Source organism: Vulpes lagopus, chromosome 4 (genome assembly GCF_018345385.1).
Source record: "Vulpes lagopus strain Blue_001 chromosome 4, ASM1834538v1, whole genome shotgun sequence".
Classification (NCBI taxonomy): domain Eukaryota; kingdom Metazoa; phylum Chordata; class Mammalia; order Carnivora; family Canidae; genus Vulpes; species Vulpes lagopus.
Window position 1 is genome coordinate 122,897,023 of NC_054827.1, and position 22,302 is coordinate 122,919,324.

The 22,302-nt window shown below is 59.5% G+C and overlaps 1 protein-coding gene across 1 annotated transcript; it reads left to right on the forward strand.

The window, feature by feature from the left end:
- Positions 1–11,537: 11,537 nt before the first annotated feature.
- On the forward strand, positions 11,538–15,012 carry NKX1-1 (NK1 homeobox 1). The gene is made up of 2 exons (XM_041751585.1): positions 11,538–12,048; positions 14,132–15,012. Exons 1-2 carry the CDS (start codon positions 11,538–11,540, stop codon positions 15,010–15,012), a joined length of 1,392 nt encoding a protein of 463 aa, XP_041607519.1.
- Positions 15,013–22,302: the final 7,290 nt, after the last annotated feature.

Below are 22,302 nucleotides of genomic sequence, written 5' to 3' on the forward strand. Positions count from 1 at the left end.
CGGGACTCCAGGATTGCACCCTCCACCAAAGGCAGGCGCTAAACCGCTGAGCTACCCAGGGATCCCCAGTAAAGGGTTTTTAAAAATCTGTTACAAAAAAAAAAAAATCTGTTACAACACCAACAGTTGGGCAATCCAGGTGGCTCAGCGGTTTAGTGCCGCCTTCAGCCCAGGGCCAGGTCCTGGAGACCTAGGATCGAGTCCCACATCGGGCTCCCTGCTTCTCCCTCTGCCTGTGTCTCTGCCTCTCTCTCTGTGTCTCTCATGAATCAATCAATCAATCTATCTATCTATCTTTAAAAAAAAAGTAAAAAACAACACCAACAGTTGAACAAATGGAAAAGAGACAAAAGTGGGTCATAAAAAATTAAAAGCACACGCCACTGGTATTCACTGAGGCGAACGTGCATCCTCACCAATAAACTCCAGCGAGAGAGGAGTTGCCCACCTTGTGCGTGGAAGTGCTGGCAGCAGGTGATGTGCTGCTGGGGTCATTTACTCAGGGCCTCACCACTAGCCCAGGGACTCCTAAAGAGAGGATGAAAATCTCAATAAGAGTCTACACAGCAATGTGTTTAGAGTAACCTGAAGCTGAGTGGTAATTAGCTCTGGAGGAGCGCAACCTCGGGAGGTACCCGTGACGCAACAAGGCAAGGGGAGAAGCAGAAACCCAAGTGCACACACAGCACCAACGTGCACGTCTTTAAAAAGCAAAAAACATGGGACAAGGGAACAGGCAAGGTGCACACTGAGGTCTGGCCGTGCAGCGGGATTACAGAGGTTTTGGCTTCCTTGCACTTCTCCATGAGCATGGAAAAGTGCATAAAAAATCATTTTTATCATCAGAAAAGATACAGATTGTCTAAGAACACTGAGATAGCAGGATCCTTCCCATGGCCCTACAGCAGGGCTTGGTCAGGTAAATAGGGAGCTTACATGGCACCCGCACCCCTGCAGCCTACACCCCAGGGCTCCTGCCCATTTCACCCTCAGTTGGCCTTTGCCTGGTGCTGCCTGGGCTTCTCTGCTAACCATGCCCTGGGTTGTCTGCCTCAGGGGAGGCAGGATCTCTAAATTTCCTGGGGCCCATGAGCCCTCAGACCCTGTGCCCAGCACAGTGGGCAATCTAGACAATGAGCAGTTGGGGATGGCAACAGGGCCACCTGGGCATAGTCTAGGTGCCAAATGACTGGGAACAGAGACTCACGGAGGGAGACAACCCAGCAGAGGTCAGGAAGTTCACAGAGGGTCACGGTCCCCAGACTTTGCTGGGCAGAAAGACTTATCTCTAAGCCACAGCCTGACTCTGCTTCCAGGACCCTTCTGGCACCAAGCCCTACTCACCTCCTGGGGCCACTGCCCCAAGGACTGAGCCCTGAGAACCACAGTCCACATTCCACGGTTTTGGTGGAGTGCCCCAGGGAGGGAGGGGGCTGCATTTCCCGGTCTGAGTGCCCAGAGCAAGGCTTCCTGCAGCGCCAGAAGGAGAGACCAGAGCTCACTGCAGACGACTGTTTCTGTCCTGGTTATATACACAGGACAGCTGTGTTCACTGAAGGTCACTCTCAGGAGCCGCAGAACCCGCCTCTGTCAGCCCTCCATTCCACCAACAAATAAATAAAGCAAGCCTTTGGGGAGTAGAGTTGAGCCAGGGCCTTTAGCGGGTGCTGCTGGAGTGGAGAAAGGAGTGTCAGTGAGAAGTTGGCCTCAGGACAAGGAATGGCCAGTGCAGAGGCCCTGGGGCCTCAGTGAGCTTGGCTGAGGGCACAGCAGTAGGCAGGCATCCTGACAGGGGTGTGGTGAGCCCAGGGATAAGGGGGGGTGCAGGTGGAGGCCTCTCTGACCAAGGCCACAGGCTCAGATTTTGTTGTCTGGGTATCAGCTAGAAGACATTGGGGAGGGGCACAGGTGAGCCCTGGCACCCATGGCCTAGGCACCGAGAAGTGGGGAACCCTCTGCTCCATGCCCCCACTGCAGAGACAGGTGGGAAAGCAGGTGGGGGTCCAGGGACGGGGGTACCTGCCTCCCAGGGGGACATGCAAAGCGCCCCTCCGCTACTCAGAGCTGGGGTCAGAGACCCACCCTACAGCAGCCCCACTGCCGGGTGACCCCAAAGACCCCTGGCTGGGAGGGAGCCCAGCAGCAGGGATGAGGCCAGCACGGAGGGCAGCAGCGTCAGGATCCTGCCGCCGGCCCTCCCAGCACCTGTCCCCAGATTAGATTTCTCCTTTCTCATTACCACCGTAATAGGTCCTTCAGACCTCATTCCAGCCCTAGATATTATCTGACCCGTATAATTAATTAATTATAGCCCAAATATTATAGATTATTAAAAATAGCATAACTAATAGTGTAATATCTCAAGCTGTCGACTTTAATAGTCAACATTGTCTTGGCCGCGCTTATCAGCCCGGGACACCCGGTGAGAATATTGATTCCGGGGTAATTTTAGCCGTCATCTGCCATCCTGACGGGGATTGTCAGGTCCTCACCCACGCCGGGGCTCATTTGAAATCGTTAAACCGCCGCGCGGCTCACACTGGATCTTAATGTTGGCTTTTTCTCCCCTTCAATATGTTTCAGCAACAGAGAGGAAAATAAATAGAGAAGAGGAAGGGGAAAGCGAGAGAGAACGAGGGGGAGGGAGTCCGCTCTCGAGGGGAGGGAGGGGCGGCTGATTGGTGCCTGTCCCCAGGGACCCTGCACTCCCCGCCCCGCCGCCCCGCGCCCCGCGTCTTCCCGAGGTCCTCCGAGGAGCCGTGCAGGTGGAGGCGGGCAGAGCCGTGCAGGGGGAGGCTGGGGAAGGACCCGGAAGGACGGGCCAGCGACCCGCAGCCAGGCTCCCAGACCGACACAGTGCGCTGCGCCGCCGGCTCCAGGGACCTGACCCGCGGAAAGGGTCCTGGCTCCAGCCCGTGCACCCCGACGACCCCCAGGCCACGCTGGGCACACGCCCCGCACAGGGCCACGTGGACACCCGGCACACACGCGCAGGCACGTGGACACCCCCGCACGGAGCGGACGTAGGAGAGCCACACGTGTGCATGGACAACAGACATGCACATCCTCGACCTGCGTGTCCTGGGTCAGAGACAGGTCCCCGAGGGGTTCCAGAGGAGCGATCTTGGGGAGGGCGCCCCGGAATGTGGCCGTGCCAAAAGGCGTCAGCAGGGAGCCTGGGCCCGAGAGGGAGAGGACGACCTGGAGCCCCTCCCGCCGGGGCGCTCACCGCGGGCCCCATCCCCAGACCCTGGCTCGCTTGGGGTCGGAGAGCAGCTGCCAGCAGGCAGGCCGCAGGGGACCCTCAGCACACACAAACGATTCCCCAAGGGAGGGGCCCTAGTAGTGGGGGGGCAGGGTCCTCGGGTCGGGGTCCCGCGCGTTCACCTCCCACCCCCGCCGCACCCACACCGGGCACACGACCCCTCCACGGGCGCGCACACCCCACACGCCCCTCCTCCATTCCCGCTGGCCCCTCAAGAGCGCGCTCACCCCCACCTCAGTCCGCAGCCCCACAGGCCCCGCCCCCACCTCTCTGCAGCCCCTCAGAGGGCCCAGGACAGCGATGTTCCAGAATCGCTCCTCCAAGGTTTCCCTTGGAGTGTTACTCAAACTTCTAATTATGATGCGCGCGTGTGATAATAATTTAATAATCAGGGAACTGTGCAAGAGGCATTAACCTCAATTAAGTCCATTACCAGGCCTGACGCCCGCCCCCGCACACGCCCTCCAGACCCTGAGTGAGTTCTGCTGTAGAATGTGCGGAGCAGTGCAGGAACAGTTTCACTGAATGCATTTATTGAACACCTTCTGTGTACCTGGCGGGGTCCCTCCTCGCACCCTGCGCCTGCTCCGCGTGCCCCCTCCCCTTTTCCTCCCTGGGTGGAGCAGCTTCCCAGGACAGGGTCCACATGTCCATTCTTCCTGACTAGGGAAGGGCCATCCCCTCCATGCCTAACCTAACCATCTGTCCTCATGACCGCCCTCCCTCCCTCAGGGTACCTCCGGTGGAAACTGAAGGATCACTGGGGACAGCCTACTCTCCCTGGTAACTGTGTAACTGCCCACCCTCCCTAATGGCAGACCTGCCTGCCTTTCTCATTTATGCCCCCGTGCCCACCACAGGGTCCGCCCTGTCAGAGGTGTGCCATGGAGAGTAGCTGAATGCCTGGTGGATGAAGGAATGAGCCCTCTGTGGGATGTGCAGTGGGGGGAAACACTGGTACCTGAGACTAGGTGCCTGTAGAGATGTCTGGGAAAGAGTCTTGTGACTGTGTAATGGGTAAGCAGTGAAGGGGTCAACTGGTGGACACACAGGGTCTGGTCACAGAAACTGAGGCAGGAGAGCCAGGAAAGATGGGATGTGAACAGGCAAATGGGTGGGTACTGCTAAGGCTGCATCTTCTTAACTCTAGGATGCCATGGGCAGTAAGGTGCCCCACTTATATCAGCCAGGTTTCTGCTACAACTCTGATGTGTAACAAACAGCCCCAAAGCTCTCAGGGGTCCATGGCCATTATCACCCATTTCCTGTTTGTGACCCATGATCAGCTGCCATTGGCTGCCCCCCACTGGGCTCATCAGGTGGGCTCCAGAACTTTATTCCTAGTCCCAGCTGAGGGAACCACAGTGTCTGGAACATGTTCTCTTCACAGAGAAGAAGGAAAGCTGTAAGGGTCAGAAATGCAGATGCTTTTAAGGTCTGAGCTCTGAACTGGCTCCTGGTCACTTCTGCCCACTGCAGGTCATGTGGCCAAAGCATACTTTCAATGGCTGGGAAGTCTACATTCCCCATTAGAAGACCATGGCTGAGTAAGAGGATGAAGGGAAAGAAAAACTGTGGTTAAATTATCCAATCTATGACATTTCTGATTTAATTAGAGTTTTTCCAGTTGGATGGGGCTGGAGGAGCAGGGGAGTGAGGGACAAGAAGCATCACTGTAAATATCCATATGTCCACAGACACATCCTGACTCCTGAATTAAGCTGTGCACTGAGACACTCTACACTGCAGGGGGATAATCCCTCTCTTGGACAGGGACTTCCTAGGTCAACCTCCACCCCATCCCAACCTGTCACCCCCTGGTGGGACCCAGGCAGAGTCACGGGCACAGATTCAGGGACCTGAGTTCACTGTGGTAGGAGAAATCCAAGCGGCCGGGCAGGAAAAGTAGGGACAGGGCGGAGCAAGGATGCCTTCTGGTGAAGTCCTGCCTTGGCCTGATCTGCAGGGAGCCCTGGAGCATAAATCCTGAACAGCTATCTACCCCTCAAGGAGGGGCACCCCCTCCCCAGGTGTCTCTGGGAATGAGTCTCCCATCAGCCAGGGACAGTTCTCTTGAGTAGCTTATGGGTGCGAACTTGAGCCTCTCCGCTCTTAGTAGTATGGGTAGGGATCTGGACAAGGATCTGGATGGCTGTCTGGTAAAGGATCTGGGCAAGGATCTGAGTAGGGTGCTGGGCAGGATTCCGGGCAGGACACCATCTGCATCCACTACACCAAGGAGAAAAATTGATCAGTGCTAGACTCCCTGTTGGTGGAAGACAGAGCCAAGGTGACCAGGGCCCTGACTCCCCAGCCAGGGACATTTCCCTATTCAGAGAATAGGATGAGTCAGAGAGCTAGAGCAGGAAGTCAGACCAGTCTGCTACTGGGGTGAAAGTAGAGTGGGTGGGTTGAAATGCTTGCTCCACCCCCTCAGCACTTTGCCTTCCAATGTTCCTTTTCAGTGTAAACATGTTTTTGCATTTTACATTCTGCTTTTACTTTGATGGGGGACACAGAGCTAAAGTGAGACACACACAATGTCCAGGAGTCCACAGTCTGGAGCCAGAACCATAAGTGAACAGATAAATGTAGCATGGTGTGTTAAAACATGACAGGATGAAGCTCAAGGTTTGGACGGACACTCAGGATGGCACCTACCTTTCTGTGGGAAAATCAGACGGCTCCTGGGTGCTGTTGCCACTAAGGTAAGTAGGAATGATTTGTGTGAACAAATGGCCAAGGGCATGGCTGAAAGTAGGAACTGCAGGTGTAGGCACACAGCAGGTTGACCATCGGGCTCAGGAACTCTGGGTACAGGGTGCAGGTGTAGGGACTGTGCAGGACAGCCTACAGGATCCAGTCAGGAAGTCCTTGATGCTGGGCTGCAGAGCCCAGATGCTGGCCCTGGACCATGGGAACCTTCTGGTGTTTCTGGATGTGGAGTGTGATCTGATTTGTGCCTTAGAATGATGAAGAGTACACTGGAGAGCTAGGCTGTGGCAGACGCAGTGCGAAGTGGAGGCAGTCAACAGCAGGAAACTCTGACACTCTGTGCTCAGGGCATCCCCAGATGCCCCGACACCAGGAGTCTTCTGACCATTCACCTCCAAGCAGGGCTTAGAACATTCCCCTGGGTAAAAAATCCATAGAAAGCCCAGACGACTATGGTGATTACTGAGGGCAAGAATGCCTGCACTTGAAACCTTGGGTACTGACAGGACTGTGGGATCACAGGGATGGAAGGTGGCCATCCTGGGTATGATTGAACCTGGATATCCTTGTTGCCCCTGTAAGAAGGATGAGCAAAGCAGCTGAAAGACCAAAGGCAACAGGGGGTTCTGAAGAGGGAGAGCCTGCAGCGGCCAGGACCATTCTAGGCACCCCACCTGGACTGCCTTCCCTTTGGCACCTGGTGGTTGATTATCTGTTGCTTTGCACATTAAGAATGCTGGCATCAGTAGGACACAGCATTCACATCAGAGTTCCACCACATCCTGGCTGGATGACATTGAGCATGAGATCAATCCTCTTCATCCCCCATTCACCCATCTGTGAGGTGGTAATCCCCACCCCTGTCCTACCCTCTGGTCAGAAAACCCTTTGGAGCTAGGATGTCCTCCGAGGCCAAGAGAGGAAGCTGGCCGCCTCCCCCCCAGTGCTGACATGGGAGCTGGGTGCCCTACTCTCTGCACATAGCACCCCTGATTCCACAGCCCAAGAGCCACTCTCCGTTTTGATGATTTGGGATTTTGTTTTTAAGTTGAAAGGATTTAAACCTCACCTTTGCATTTGACTGACCCCGTGCCAGGAACCAGGCCCAGCGCTACATGCTTATCATCTTTGAACTCTCGTCGAAGCTTACAAACAGAAGCATTCAAATCCAGGCAGTGAAAACCTCGTAAAAATCTGGCCTTTTGGTTGGCCATGGTGAATGAACTGGGGCATAGCATACACTGTGCCATGACGCCACACGACACACAATCTGCCGCCGTCTTCCTCCTTTGGGGTGTCCCAGAATATGAGGAAGACAGCCAAGGACGGGCGCAGATGTCACAGCGGGGTGATAACCAGGGAGAGCGGAGACGCCAGGGCGCTGTTGCGCTGTCCGCGGTGCTGACCGCGGGCGCAGGCGCAGCCTGGGTGCGCTGTCCGTGGTGCTGACGTGCTTTGGCGCTCTCCATGGATCCGAGGATGGCCCTGGGGCCGCGGCTGTGCGGTCCGCAGGCGCAGCCAGCCGCCGGTATTTCCTTTCTTCTCTGTTGTTCTGAGTGTGGGATACCTTTCTTTGAGAAATCAAAAGACCTCAGAAGAGTTATATTTTAAAGAAGATAAATAAAGAAGTCAATAAGCAGAGAAAGTTCCCCTCTTGTTTTCCAAACTCTGGGTGAGCAAAAGAGTTCACCATGGAGTCCAGCGGGTGAAGAGTCAAAGGGAGCAAAAGGAGAAGCCTTTTCTCCTTCTCCGCCTCTACCTCCTGTATCCTTCCCACAGGTGCACAGAAGGTTGGCCCGTTCAGAGCCAGCACTATACCATCAGCAGGACCCAGTATGGATGCAAGGAGTCAGAACTAATTGTAGATGGGGGTGACAGTCCCTTCCCTGCATCTTTTACAGCGATGTTGGGAGGCCCCTGGGCAGTCTGCAGTGGGGTGTGCTTTGTATGAAGCAAACATTATACAAAGTGAAGGTTATCCATCCACATGCCCTGAAGACTCCAGAACATGCTGCCCCTCCACCCTGTCCAGTAAAGCTCTCCAGGTGCAAAAGAAAGGAGGCCCCCTAAACACATAAGTTAGTGGCAGTGGCAGGACACCCTTCCTGCTCTTTTGCACTCCAAAATTCCAAAAAGTTGATGCTGAGGAGAGCATATGGCCATGGATTGAAAGGGCTGGATGGTCAGCATTCCACAATCCCTCTCCCAAACACCTCCCCTTCCTCTTCTGCATAATCACAGTCCTCACCCACTACTCCCCTCCGCCCCCCATCACTTCTCAGACTTTTTACAACCAAACTCTCCTACAGATTTCTACACTTGTTCCATTTGTTTCCTGCTTTTGTGCAGCCCCTCCCCCAGCCTGCCGAAGACCCCATCTGGTCCTGCTGATGTACAGTGAGTGGAGGCTTAGCAATGAAGGGGTGTCTCCTGTCCACTGGGTAGGCAGAGGCATCCCTATCTCAGGCACTGATTTCACCTGTCAGTGCCCACCTGGGGCCCAGCAAGTGAGGCTGGTGGCTTGGAGATAACCCGATATGGCAGATGGGCAAAGATTGCACAAATGAGGGTCTAATTGACAATCAATTGTGATTAGGAGCGAAAGGACGTCTTTATAGCCCTGGATGCTCTGAGTTGAGGTTGGGGGAGGGGAGGGTTGTTCCCAGGTATCAGAGAGAGTAGAACGGGTGCTGTGTGTCCCTAGGACTTGGGTTGTTTCTTAGAGGTAGGGGAAGAGGAGGGCAAGAGCAGATGCCATGATCTCCCTAACTCTTGTCCTCACGTAGCAGCTCCTCTTCACGTGGGAACATGATGCAAGGTCCCCTATGTAGCGCTGGGGGCTTCCCATCACACCCGTTGCCCTGCCTCTGCTCCCCTGGGTCAGACCCTGCAGTTCATTACTCTGATTGCTGCAATTCCCATTAGACTATTCAGGGCAAGGAAGAGAGGGGAGAGGAGGACCAAGGAAGAGAACCTTGGCACCTCCAAATTCCAGGACAGTCATGGCACTTTTGTCCAAGTCAGCTGAACCCCCACCTTTCAGCAGGGAGCACATCCTACTGTGCTGTGTGAATATGTTTGGTTGTGTATTACAATATGTTATTTCATTATGTTTATTACGTATCATACTTAATATACTGTATTCTACTTACTATGTTTTAGTGATACCATACGTTGTGCTATATCTACATTATATAAAACTCATTTTGTGTGTTTGTGTTGAAGGAAAGATGTACCAAGAGGCCTTACGCTTCTCTTTCTCACCTGCAGGTGTATATAATGGGGGTGTATAATGGGGGTGAGAGCACACACCCAGCACCTGCCCACCCAGTGACTGCCATATTTGTACCTCCCGTGGTGACTGGTGGTAGATAGGGACAGGTCCTGTGTGGCATGGAGTGTGAGCACACATGAGGGGCTGTGATGCTCTAGGTCACATTGGAACTCAGCCACCCAGAGACAGGTCAGAGGTCTGCACTTGGGACCTGCCCAAGGGCACTTCATGCTATGCCTGGCGTGGGAGAGGGGCAGGTAGGGGCCTTGAGTGCCGTCCTCGTGGAAAGAATAAAGAGGGAACCAAGACCAGAACAGAGCTGGTGGGCGCTGCTGAGGCCGGCTGCAGGGTGGTGAATGCGTTTGTGAATCATGCGCCTGACACGGTGTGCCCAGGTGCTCATGAATGAATCTGAGATTGTATGTGGCGCGTGCTGCTGAATGAGTGTGTATGTATATGTGTGTGTGTGTGTGTGTGTGCACATCTATATTCAAACTTAGCTGGGGGAGGGGCAGAGAGAGCCCAAGAGTCCCGCCAGGAAGGTGGGGGCGGGAAGGAGATAATTACCTCCCTGTGATGAGAGATTATCCACCCTCCTTCCCCCAGAGGTGATTTATAATTTAAAGATAAAGAATAATCAAGTCCTGGCAAGGAAGGACACAGTGTTGTGGGTCTGATTAGAATCTCGGGATGGACCAGTGTGCGGGGGAGGGGACGGGCTGGGAGAGGGGAGGCCTTACCTTCCCCCCAGTCCCAGCCTCCCTGAGGCTCAGCATGTCCGAGGTTGGCCCAAATTACAGCCGATTGGTCCCCCATTATTTCTCCCAACTTTTAATTTCTGCTTCCAAAGGATCATTGCCCGCGGTAATTGCAAAGGACCCGTCCTTGTGTGTGGAGCAGGCTCCGGGGACCGCAGTGTCGGGTGGCGCGCACACTGCTCGTGCACACGCCTGCGTGCACACTCACGGCCGTCAGAGACAGTCTCACACCCTGAAGACCCCCGCACGCGCGCCCCCACCGCCGGCTCCCACCTGGGTCCCACCAGCGGCGGGGACCAGGAAGGGCGCTGCGAGAGCAGCCAAGGGGCTTACCCTCGGACGCGGACGCTGGCCGGTCCCTCCGAGGGCGAGGGCCGGGGCCGGGCGGTGCAAACAGTCGCAGCTGTAGATAAATATGCACAAATAGAGACCGGGACCGAGGGGCTTCTCAAGTCTCCGCGCGCGGGGGTGCAGGAGTTTGCCGCCATGTGTCCCCCTACCTGAAGCGTATCGATCTGTACGTAGGCCGCCTGCTGTCCGTACGCTTCCTCGGTCCCCGATTGGGGGCGGGGGCGGGGGCCGGGGCGGGAGGGCCGTCCAGCCTCCCTCATTTTCGATACCACTACTAATGAGCGACCCAGGGGCCTCCGGCCCCGCCCCTCGCGGGGACACAGGGCCGGGCCCCAGTTTGACGACGCGAAGGGGGCGGGAGCGGGAGGGGCCGCAGGGACAGAGCCGCGAGAGGAGGCCCCGGGAGGAGCGACCCGGAGAGGCGCGACCGAGGTGCACGGACCGCGCGGAAGACACCCAGAGTGTGCCCACGACCTCCCCCACCCCGGCCCCAGCCGCCGAGGGGCCGCCCGAGGGCCGGGACCGCGCGCCTGCAGGCCGAGGAGGGGCCGCGTGGGCGCCGCGTCCCGCGCCGGGCTGTCCCGGCCGAGTCTTAGCGCTCGCCCGCCCGTGCGCCCCGGGGCCTCCGCGGCCCCTCCGCCGATTGATCCCGCAATTATTTAAAAGCCAGGGCTGTCTCCTCCCCCTCCGCCCAGGAGGCCGCGCACCGTTTCTGGACGAGCGGAGGCGCAGCGACGCGCCGCCGACCGCGACAGCCGCCGGCGGCCCGCACTCGGGCTCCCGGCTGAGCGTCTGTCGGTCGGGCCCGGGGCTCCGTCCGTGTGTCCCGCGCGGGGCCCGCCTCCTCCGCCCGGGGCCATTCGCAACCAATTAGGCGCGCGCGCTAACGAGGGCGGCGGAGCCCCGCGGCCGCCTGCGGGCGCACGTGTGTGCGGCGTGTGGGCGCGTGGGCGCCGCCGGCGGGGCCGCCATAAATGCGCGGGCCGGGCGCGGCGGGCGCCTGAGGCGGCGGCGGAGGCAGCGCCGGGCAGCAGCGGCGGAGCGCGGGGCACGGCGCCGAGAGCCGGCGGGGCCGCGGCCGCCTGCGCCAGATCGTGCGGCGGCGCCAGGGCCGCCGGGGATGGGAGCCCAGTAGCCGCCGGGGCCCGAGCGGCCGGAGCGGCGGGAGGCCGGCATGAGCGCCAGCGGCCCGGCGGCTCCCGGGGACGGCCCGGCGCTGCAGCCGCCGCCGCCCGGGCCCGGCCCGGGGCCCGCACCGCCCGCGCCCGCCGCCGCCGCCGCCGCCGCCCGGGACTCCATGGACGGGCGCGCCGAGCTGCCCGCCTTCCCGCGGGCCGGGCCCCCGCCGCTCGCCGCCAGCGACACGGTGCCCGCGGCGCCCGAAGGGGCCGGGGCGGCCCGGCCTGGCCCGCCGCCGCGCCCCACCTCCTTCTCGGTGCTGGACATTCTGGACCCCAACAAGTTCAACAGCAGAAGACGCCGCTGTGTGCTTCTGGGCCCCGTGGCGCCCGCCGCGTGCGCCCCGTGCGCCCCGGCCCCGTGCGCCCCGGCCCCGTGCGCCCCGGCCCCGTGCGCCCCGGCCCCCGCTGCCCCGGGACGCCCGCCGCGCGCAGAGGAGCTGGAGCGCCGCGCCCTCGCCGCCGCGGGAGGAGGAGCTGGAGCCGCCGCCGGAGCTGAGCCGCCGCGTGAGTAGGACGCGGCCCGCTCCGGTCGCGGGAGCCGGGAGACGGGCCGCATCTATGCGTTCACGCTCCCGGGCCCCTCGGCGAGCCGGGCCGGCGGTGTGCCGAGGCTCGGTGCAAAGTTCGCAGCGCGCGGGGCTCCGTCCGACCCGGACTCCGGGGCCCGTGCCGCGCCTCCCGGGATGGCTCCGCCCGGGCCGGTCCCGGGGCTTCGGGGCTGCAGGGCCGGCCTTGGAAGGCAGTTGGTGCCAGAGGAGGAGGGGACCTGCGAGGCGGCGGGCCCGTGACCTCCCCGCCCCCACCGCGGCCGCCCGAGGCCTCCCTCCCTCTTTCCTCCTTCTCCTTTTTTTTTTTTTTTTGGACAAATCAGACTAATTGTGACAAAACGCTGGTTATCTCTGGAAAAACAATTAAATCCCTTCGATTACAGTTAAGGGGAAATGTGCTTAGCGGCGGAAAGCGGCCGGTAATGGGGCGGCCCGCGCCCCCGGCCCGGTCGATATCCCATTACGGCAGCATGCATATCTCTTTCAAGCACCTTGCAAACTCCCCCCGAACATCTAAATTATAGGGTCAAAATTCGGATAATTACTCGATTAAAACCTATTACACTTATTAGGGGCCGCTATTGATCGAGAATTGCATTCGACCGGCTCCTGATTGCTTTTGGTGCCCCCTCCTCCGGCCCTTCCTCCCTGCAACTTCCCAGCCCCTCCGCGGAGCAGGAGCAGGGACGGGAGTGCAGGGTGGACAGGGCTGGGGCCGCTGTGCTGGGGCAGAGGGGCCTGGGGTGCCTGGGCTCGCCAGCTCCAGGTGGGGTTGACGTGAAGGAAGGGCAAACCCAGGCTGGCTGGAGGGGAACCCTTCCCGCTTTTGGCCTAGCCAGGGTTCCCGGAGTCTCCACCCAGAGCCTCCACCAGCTTGGGGGCCCATCTGAGCGGAAGGCCGGGTCTTTCACAGGTTCAGGGAGGGAGCCAGGTCAGGCCCTTTTCCTCCTCAGACTACTCCCGACATGGCAAAGCTGGATGGCCAGGTGTTCTCAGGGTCCCCTAGGGGACAGCCCCTGCTCCTGCTAAGGGGTGCGGGTGGGGGGCCAGCCCATCTGCCCTGCCGACTTCCCGCAACCTCTGCAGGTGCCCTGGATAAGTGTGCTAGCACCCAGTTTGACATTTATTCACGAGGTGGAAGATAATTACCACCGTGCCAACCTGACTCAACAGTTGGGGCCTTGGAGCCGGACTGGGTAGCACCATGCTGGGCACATGCCCTGGCTTTTCTCCTAGTGGTGCCACCACCTGTGGGGGTACAGTCCTTTTAGACGCGCTGCCAGGCCCTGCGTAGGATAGCCTGCCTTCCAAATTTTCCAGGCTAGAAATGCAGCCACCTCAGGGGCCTCTGCTTGGACGGTTGGGGCTGCTGCTAAGATTGGGCCTAGCCGGGACAGCCCCCGACCTAGCACTGCCCAGGCCGGAACCTGCAGGCCAGAGCCTCCGGTAGGACCCAGGTTGGTGGGGCTTTCCACCGAGTGGGGAAGGCTGCGAAGCTGGGACCGGCGGCTGGAGCTGGAATCGGGGGCCAGGGCAGCCAGTTGGGTCTCCCGAAGTCCCCTCCCTGCAGCCGGTCCAGCCCCACCACTGGCCGCTGGCAGCAGGCTCTCAAATGCCCGGTAATTGGCCGGTCCACGCCTTTCCGTAATTGGAGGGTAATATACGCCGAAATAAATTAAATGGCCGTTAACTAGTTTGTACATTACACAAAATGAGTTTAATTAAGTTTGTATCTGCCCCGCGGATCGATCGGAGCTCTCAGCCCGCGGTAAACCCGCGGCCCTGCCGGCCCGGCCCGGGGAGACCTGCTGCGGGAGGCTCGGAGCGGCGGGAAGAGGCGGGCCGGGGAGGGAGGCGCGGAGGGACGGGGCGAGGGACGGGGGACGACCCCGCCCCGGAGGAAGCGGGGAGGGGGCCGATCCCCGAGAGGAGCCGCGGAGCAGGAGGGGGGCCCCTTCCCGGGGCGCGGGGAGCGCGGGCCGAGCGCGGGCAGGGCGCCGCGTCCTAACTGTGTGTCCTCCCGGCCCGCTCGCCCGCAGACGCCGGCGACCCCTACAAGGCGGACGAGGCCGAGGCCGGCGGCTACAGCAGCGGCGGCGGCGGCCGCAGCCCGAGCGCGGACAGCGGGGACGAGGCGCCCGACGACGACGACGACGAGGACGGGGCTCCCGACGCGGGGACGGCGCGCGGCGCGGAGGAGGCGCGGGGAGGCGGCGGCGGCCTCGCGGCCCGCGGGTCGGGCTGCCCGGGCGCGGCCGAGGCGGAGGCGCCCCCCAGCGCGGTGGAGGAGGCGGCAGCCCCCGGCCCCCGCGGGAGCTCGCCCGGAGCCCCGGGCCCGCCCGGAGCCTCGGCGGCGGCGGCGGCGGCGGCAGGGGGCGCGGGGACCCCCCCTCAGGGCGCGGCCGCGGCCACCAAGCCCAAGCGGAAGCGCACGGGCTCCGACTCCAAGTCCGGGAAGCCGCGGCGCGCGCGCACCGCCTTCACCTACGAGCAGCTGGTGGCTCTGGAGAACAAGTTCAAGGCGACCCGCTACCTGTCGGTGTGCGAGCGCCTCAACCTGGCGCTGTCGCTAAGCCTCACCGAGACGCAGGTGAAGATCTGGTTCCAGAACCGGCGCACCAAGTGGAAGAAGCAGAACCCGGGCGCCGACACGAGCGCCCCGACCGGCGGCGGCGGGGCTCCGGGACCCGGCGCGGGCCCGGGGGCCGGGCTGCCCGGCGGCCTCAGCCCGCTCAGCCCGTCTCCGCCCATGGGCGCGCCGCTCGCCATGCACGGCCCCGCGGGGTACCCGGCGCACGGCCCCGGCGGCCTGGTGTGCGCCGCGCAGCTGCCCTTCCTGTCCAGCCCGGCGGTGCTGTCGCCCTTCGTGCTGGGCTCACAGACCTACGGCGCGCCCGCCTTCTACGCGCCGCACCTCTGAGCGCGGCGGCCCGGGCCCGGCTGCGGAGGCCTCCCCTGGGCGCTCTGTAGACAGCGGGTTGGCCGGTTGCCGCCGGAGAGTTTTACGTTTATGAACGACTGTACGCGTCGGGCCGGGCTCGGCCGCTCCGAAGCACTTTGCTGAACTTTACTCAATCAATAAACCGCAGGAGGCTGCACTGCGTCCCCTCAGGCTCCCGCGCTGCCGCGCCGAGCCCCCCGGCTGCGGGTCGCGTGGCCGGATTGCGCCCTCCGAGGGCGCCTGCCCCACCCCCACCCCCACCCCCACCCCCACCCCCGCGCCCCGGGCTGGGCGCTGCGGCTGCTGTCCTAGCGTCCCGGTCCCGCGTCTCCCCTTTCCCCTCCCGACCCGGGCCTTCAGGGACGCCCTTTCCCCCTCCGCGCAGCCTTAGGGAAGCCGGGGGGGGGGGGGGGGGGGGACCGAGCCGGACAGGCGTCCCCTTCCTGGGGACGGGGCTGGGAGCAGCACGGCCCCCCGGGCGCCCACCAGGGCCGCCGCACCCAGAGCACCGGGCGGGCGGCTCGCGTCGGACACGGGAGCCCCCAGGCCCGGCAGGGATGACCCCGGGCGGCTCCCCGGGCTGAGCGGCTCGGCCCAGAGCGCCGGAGGGGCCCCCGGGGCGCCCAGCGCTCTGGCCCTGAGCCCACACCTCTCCTCCTCCGACGACTCGCCGCCGTGCTCACCACCGGGCTCCGGGCGCCCTGGCAACCGGGAGGGGAGAGGCTTCGGGCGGGAGCCTGGGATGAGAGGGCCCCGCGGCAGCGCTCTGGGCGCTTGGGTGGAGCAGGATGCCCGGCGCTCCGGGGCCCTGCGCTGCGGTGGAAGCTGGCTGCGCCCGGGGGGCCTTCCCTAGGCGTATGGCCCCCCTCCGTGTGCCAGGAGCCACGGAGCCCTCGGAGCTTGTCCCTGCCGGGTAGCAGGCCACTGTCCAGTCCAGGGAGGGCTGAGGGCGAGCTGGGGAGCGAGGCAGGAGTAGACAGAGCCCTCATTGGCTTCACCGTCACTAGCAGGTGCAGGGCCGCTGAGGGGCAGCCGGGTGGGGTGGGGTGTAGAGGCGGCCAGGACCACCCTGCCCACTGCTGCAGCTGGCCTTCCCCTCCGGGGCCACCCCACCTGCCGCCCCCACTCTGCTGTGCACCTGCACAGCCCTGGCACCAGGACGCTTTGTGCCAAGTAGCCGTGCCGGGTGGTCAGCCCCCAGAGCAGGGCTTCCCGCTGGCAGAGCTCAGCATGGCCATTGCGGCAGGGAGGGGAGGGCTCAAATCTGCTGAATCCAATGGGAGATGTGGAGATGGTGCAGACACTCTAGGTCTCGCCACGGAGGCCAGGCACCCAGGGGATAGACAGCTGACAGAGTAGACCCAGAGCTCCATAAAGTTCCAGAGGGCTCTGGGCCTAATACTGAATCATGAGCATTAGTGTGCACTTAGCCCAGCTGGCTGGAGGGGCTGCCAGGTAGCCAGAAAGCCAGAAAGCCACAGCCTACACTTCCTGGGAGCTGGGGAGGACAGGTGCCCACTTCCTGGGAGCTGGGGAGGACAGGCACCCACTTCCTGGGCGCTGGGGAGGACAAGTGTCCCCTCCTGGGCGCTGGGGAGGACAGGCGTCCCCTTCCTGGGAGGTGGGGAGGACAGGCGCCCACTTCCTGGGCGCTGGGGAGGACAGGCACCCACTTCCTGGGCGCTGGGGAGGACAGGCGTCCCCTTCCTGGGAGCTGGGGAGGACAGGCCAGAGAAGGCCAGCCCATCAGCCCAAGCCCATCTTGCTGGGCTCAGGGCCCTGCTGCCTCACAGCCCTCGGAGGGCAAGGAGGAGAGCACTAGGGGGACCCGGTACAGCCGCCCTGGGAGTTGGCTCAGTGCCTCCGTGGTGCTCAGACCTCCAGGCCTGGGCACTCCAGGCCTGAGCTAGAGGCAGAGGTGAGTGCTGGTTCTCCCAGCCTCTCTGCATGGCCCCCCACCCACCATGGGGTCCCACTGTGGAGTTCGGGCAGGATCCAAGTGCACTCTGGGACGGTGGTCCCTCCTCAGGCTCCTTGGGCCAGTCCTGGCTGCAGGCCGCATCCTCCCATCATCCCAGAACACAGCCTGTCATGTCTGTCTCCTGCCCAGCAAGGCACAGGCCCTGTTGGTATGAGCCCAGACAAATACAGGACTCCCTGGAGGCCTTGCTGGGGGCGCTCCCCTCACCCACTGACCCCAGCTCTTGCCCGGGAACAGCTGAGCCCAGACAGGCAGAGCTCTCTGCCCATGATGCCAGTCCCCACACCACTCAGCCCTGCCCTCCTCCCTCCGTGCCCAGCCCCGGCTGGCGCTCTGTGGTGCCTTTTTATTAGGATTGGCTTTGGCTGCATGAAAGAGAAAATCCAAATGAAGACACATTGGAGGAGTATTCATGTTCTCTTGTGTGAGGGAAATCCGGCGGCTCGCAGCCCCAGGCAGCTATGACACCTACAGGGTCCTTGGAAACCCTCATCCATCCCACTGTCTGCTACAGCATCCCTGGGCTGGTCTCCATCCTCACAGACCCAGATGCAGGGCGACTCTCCGGCCATCACATCCCCATTCCAGGAAGCAAACAGGTGGATAGGAGAAGAGGGGTACACCCCTTTGCCTTTTAAGGCACCTTCCCAGGAGCCCACCTAACACAGTTGCTCACAACTCACTGATCAAGGTTAGTCACATGACCGCTCCTAGCCAAGGGAGGCTGGGAAATGTAGTTTTTACAGCTGGTGGTGACTTAACTCCTAAGGAGGGGAGAAGGGACATGGGGCTGCTTGCATACCTGCCACCCTGGCAGCTTTGCTGGCTTTCCTGCCTACCTGCACCACCTGGGCCTCGCCAGCAGCCTGCTGCCACGCCCACTGTATCCACTTCCCTGTCTCCATGGCCCCCTGCCCTTCCACTGCCAGCTCCAGCCACTCGCCACCGACGCCCAACCCGCAGGGCGCCTGCCCTCCTCACCCTCTCTTCCTGCAGGCAGTGTCCACACCCTCCTGCTCCACCCTGTGTGGCCTCGGGCTGCCCCCTTCCAAGCCAGGTCCCCCAAACACGGTCCCCACTCGCTGTCTCCATGGGTCTCTTCACCAGCTCGTCCACCTGAGCCATGCCCTGCCCCACTGCTCGCTGTTCTGCTGCTGTTCCTTTGCTCCCCAGCCCCCTCCCCCGCATCTGCACACCTGCCCACCTCACTGCCCATCCCCAGGCCTCACTGCTGTCCTGGCTCCCCCCAGCCACCGCCACCACACCCCCATCCACGTGGCCTCCACCCCCATGGCAGTAGACGGCTCCTCTGTGGCCTCCTTAGCCACACAGTCCTCCCAGGGCCTACCAGTGCCGCCAACCACGACCAGCCACTGTCTGTGCGCCTCCTGTTCCTCCTCCCTCACCTGCAGTTAATCCCTTGTGACCTCATAAGCCAGCCTGAGGGGTCAGTCCCTCATCCCAAAGTGGCACCCAGGGCCTAATGTGGAGTCCCCAGGTTGCTGCCCTGGGCCACCTGAGGTTCACATGGCTCTGGAAACTGTCACTCAGCTCTGGGAACTGTGACTCAGACCTTCCTACGCTACTGGGGGGATCAGGTCAGGCTTCCTGAAGGGCGTGGCATTTACATGGGGAGGGTGAGGCTGGACATATGGCCTGAGGCACCCAGGGGCAGCAGGTGGTAACAGCTGGGGGAGGGAGGGCAGGACTCAAGTAGGTCATTCTCAGGATGTAGGGATGGTCATCTGTAGACACAGTGGCACACAGGTCCATGGGGGACCTCCTCCCCCACAGCAGGTGATAACTCCAGGATGCATGTCCCACTCCATCCCAGACAGCCCTATGAAGACCTCTTCAGAGCAGCCGGCTGAGGGTGGTTCTGTTCACCCTCTTGCCTGGACATAAGAGCTGCTGGGAGCTGGACAAAAGACAGCATTTTCTGCTTTCTGGGCAGCTGGACACTGCTTGTAACCAAGGCAACATGAGCAGTGTTTGTGTCTTTCTTTCCCATGAGGGACTCCTGAAAAGGCTCCTCACAAGAAATGAAGGCACATACCCTCCCCTTCCTTCTCCATACCCTGTGATGGCTGGAGCCCCAGCAGCCAGCTTGGACCAAGAGGTAGCCTTGGGGATGGAGGCCCTATGGACTGATGCCAGGAAGAGAGGAGGCCCCAGTGGCACCATGGTGGCTTCTCACCAGCTTGGGGCACCCACCTTAGGGCTTTTCATGACAGAAGCATACATAAGTCCTTGTTTACCAGCCACTGCCACCTGGAGTTAGCTAATTCTAACTGTGATACCCCATTTCTGTAATGGTCCATCCAACTGGGCCTTGCCAATCCTCCCACCTGTCGTTCCTCTACCATTCCCAGCCAGCCCCAGCCAGTCTGCTCTGGACAGGGACGGTGGCTCCCCTCTGTGCCATGCTCCCCCTGAACCCCCATGGCTCTCAGCCCCACATGGGGGATCTGATCCTGCCAGCCCTGCCCCCTGCTGCTCCCCACATCACCCAGTGACAGGAACTCTCTGCTTGCTGCTCCGCAACCACCATCACTCAGAGTGGCCTTGGGAGGCACCTCAGCCTGAGGACAACTGCCCATCTGCTCTTCCCACCTCCATACCCTCCTGTCAGGGCCATGCTCTGCTCACTGGTGCACCCTGAGCCACACAGGACCCGCTCTACAAGCCCAGGATAACACGGAGATGATGAGCTCCCTTCCTGTAGCACAAAGTCCTTCTGATCTGTCCTTCCTGGCTTGATCCTGGGCCTGTTGGTGTGCAGCTGCCAGGAGCCTTGTCCTGTCCCACCCCTTGGGCCAGGGGTCTCTTGGTGGGGTCTGCTCCCACAGGCTGCCTCAGAGCTGGCAGTGGGGGGTGTGGGGCTGCACCTGTGCCGGCAGGCTCTCTCCCCCACTGGCCAGAAGCACACAAACTTGCACTGTCTCTTAGGAAACACTTGTACAGAGGCATGAAAAGATGTGACGCAGACAAATTGGGCCTGAGTAAATTTCACAGAATGCCCTCCCTGCCCCACCCCTTGCACCTCTTGTTGTCTAACTGCCTCAAAGTGAACAGAAAGAGGTCTCTGGTGTAAAAACATAGTCCAAAACTATAGTAATCACAATGGTACAGCGAGCTGATGGGGTGGAAGAGAATCACTGTCCGTGGGTGTGGATGTAAGGGAAGGGCGGTGCTCCCCATCTCAAAAGAAATACTCATTTGTCAAGAAATGGATGACACAGCTTGGCAGCTATTTGAAAGAGGAACTGGGTTTCCTGGGTCATAATTTATATCAAAATAAGTGATAAAGACATCAGTGATTTAAATGTGGAAATTAAACCCCCCAAAATACCAAAAGAAACATAAGAATTTTAAAAATATACTCTTTAAATGGGGATGGGACACAGAATGCAGAAGGCCTGGGGGGCTGCTAAGACTCAGACACATGAAAAATCCACACGGCAAAACACTAGCAAAGTCAGCAGCCAGGAAATATTTGCAACTTGTCACACGGAGCTAGTTCTCTTAATGAACAAAGAGCTCCTACAACTTAAATGAGCCAATAAGCCAAGAGGAAAATAAGCAAAGAATACAGACACATGACTCACAGAAAAGGAGCAACAATGAGCGCTTCACCATATGAAAAAAAACACTCCTTTTGACAGCTCACTTCTAAGAGATAGGTTGAGTGGAGATGCCAGCTTTTTGGGGCCACCACACCAAAGGAGGCAGGGAGGGAGGGTTCTGGAAGTCAGCATCCTCACATATGGCTCCTAGGAAAGCAAGCAAAGAGGCTCCGCAGCACCTATCAAGTTGGCACCTACACCATTGCTGGACTCCACACTTCGTCCTGGGGACTTGGCCCACAAACACCTGTGGCCATGAAAGAAAACTGTGTGTACAAGCACATCTGCTGGAGGACCGTCCAATAGGAAAGGGCTAGGAAGGGCTGTCCCACCAGCAATTCAGACTGCTCCATATGCCACAGAACACGGGGAATACGACAAAATTAACGTTTTCAAACTCTGGAAATTAACCAAAGACCCAAAGCAATCCAAGGAGGCTTATGCTAGAAAAATGTCTGAATCTTGGTGGGAAGGGCAAACCTTGTGGCATTTCAAGTTGGCTCTTCCCACTCCCTCTCTCCAGATCTGCAGTGGCCTTTATAACACAGCCTCACAGCCACAGTAGTGATGGAATAAACACTGGGTGTGGAGCACCCCAAAGCCCCACCCTTGGAGACTTGTCACAATTGGAATTATCTGGCTGGTGCCTGGAAAAAAACCATTTGCCAGGCTTGTCTTTTCTTCTGGCTTGACTCAACTGGCTCAGTGTGGGTCTATTGAGAATGATCAGGGATACTGTTTAACAACGCAGCTGCCTACAATGGAAACATCTACTTGGCCAAAGAAGAGGCTAGTGAAAAATCTCATGAAGAGTACTTAGCTCTCCCCTCTGGCTGAACTTGAGGCCTTGAACGAGCAGGAAGTGTGAGCTAAGGCAGAGTTGGCAACTGCTTGGCTGAGTGTTCAAGGTGTGCCCAACGTGCAACAAGCCTTCTTGGATCAAAGCATTTAAAGAAGTCTCTGTCCAATCATTAGCTGATCACTAAACTAATCAAACAGATTTTAGTCACCAAACATGACAAAGAATATAGATCTTTACAGAATTAGTCCCGAAAAGATACAAATAACAGCAACAAATTGTGGTGGAGGAGGATCTGATTTCCAGAGTTGCCACATTATATTATCTAAAATATAATCTATAAAGATGTAATTTGGATGACAAAATAGCACAAAGGGTCCGGGAGGGAACAGACCTACATTAGAACAGGGCTTTTGTAGACTCTGGTATGAAGCCAAACTAGACTGTATTCACTTGTTCATTTTGGAATCTTCAGAGCAAACACTAAAGAATTCCCCCAAATACAAAAACTCAGTTAAAGACAAGGGAATTCAGTAAATACATCCATCTAACACACACACACACACACACACACACACACACACACACACACAATGGAGAAAAGAGGAAAAAAGACGTGTAGAAAAACTGAAAAATGTCAGACATAAATCTTCCCTTATCGGTAATTACATTAAAGGTAAATGGACTATATAATGCACTCTGAGGTAGAGATCAGAAGAACAGATTAAAAGCCATGATCAGCCACATGCTGTCTCCAAGGAACATGTTAGAATCAGAACGAAAGTACAAGGATGGAAGAAGATATACCATGCAAACAACAACCACAGGGTATACGGATACCATATAAGAAAGTCTTTAAGACA

Excerpts from the sequence above, each read along its gene's own strand:
- NKX1-1 (XM_041751585.1), top strand. The coding sequence starts at position 11,538 with ATGAGCGCCAGCGGCCCGGCGGCTCCCGGGGACGGCCCGGCGCTGCAG. Across the intron at positions 12,049-14,131 it reads CGCCGGAGCTGAGCCGCCGC|ACGCCGGCGACCCCTACAAG; the intron begins GTGAGTAGGACG and ends GCTCGCCCGCAG.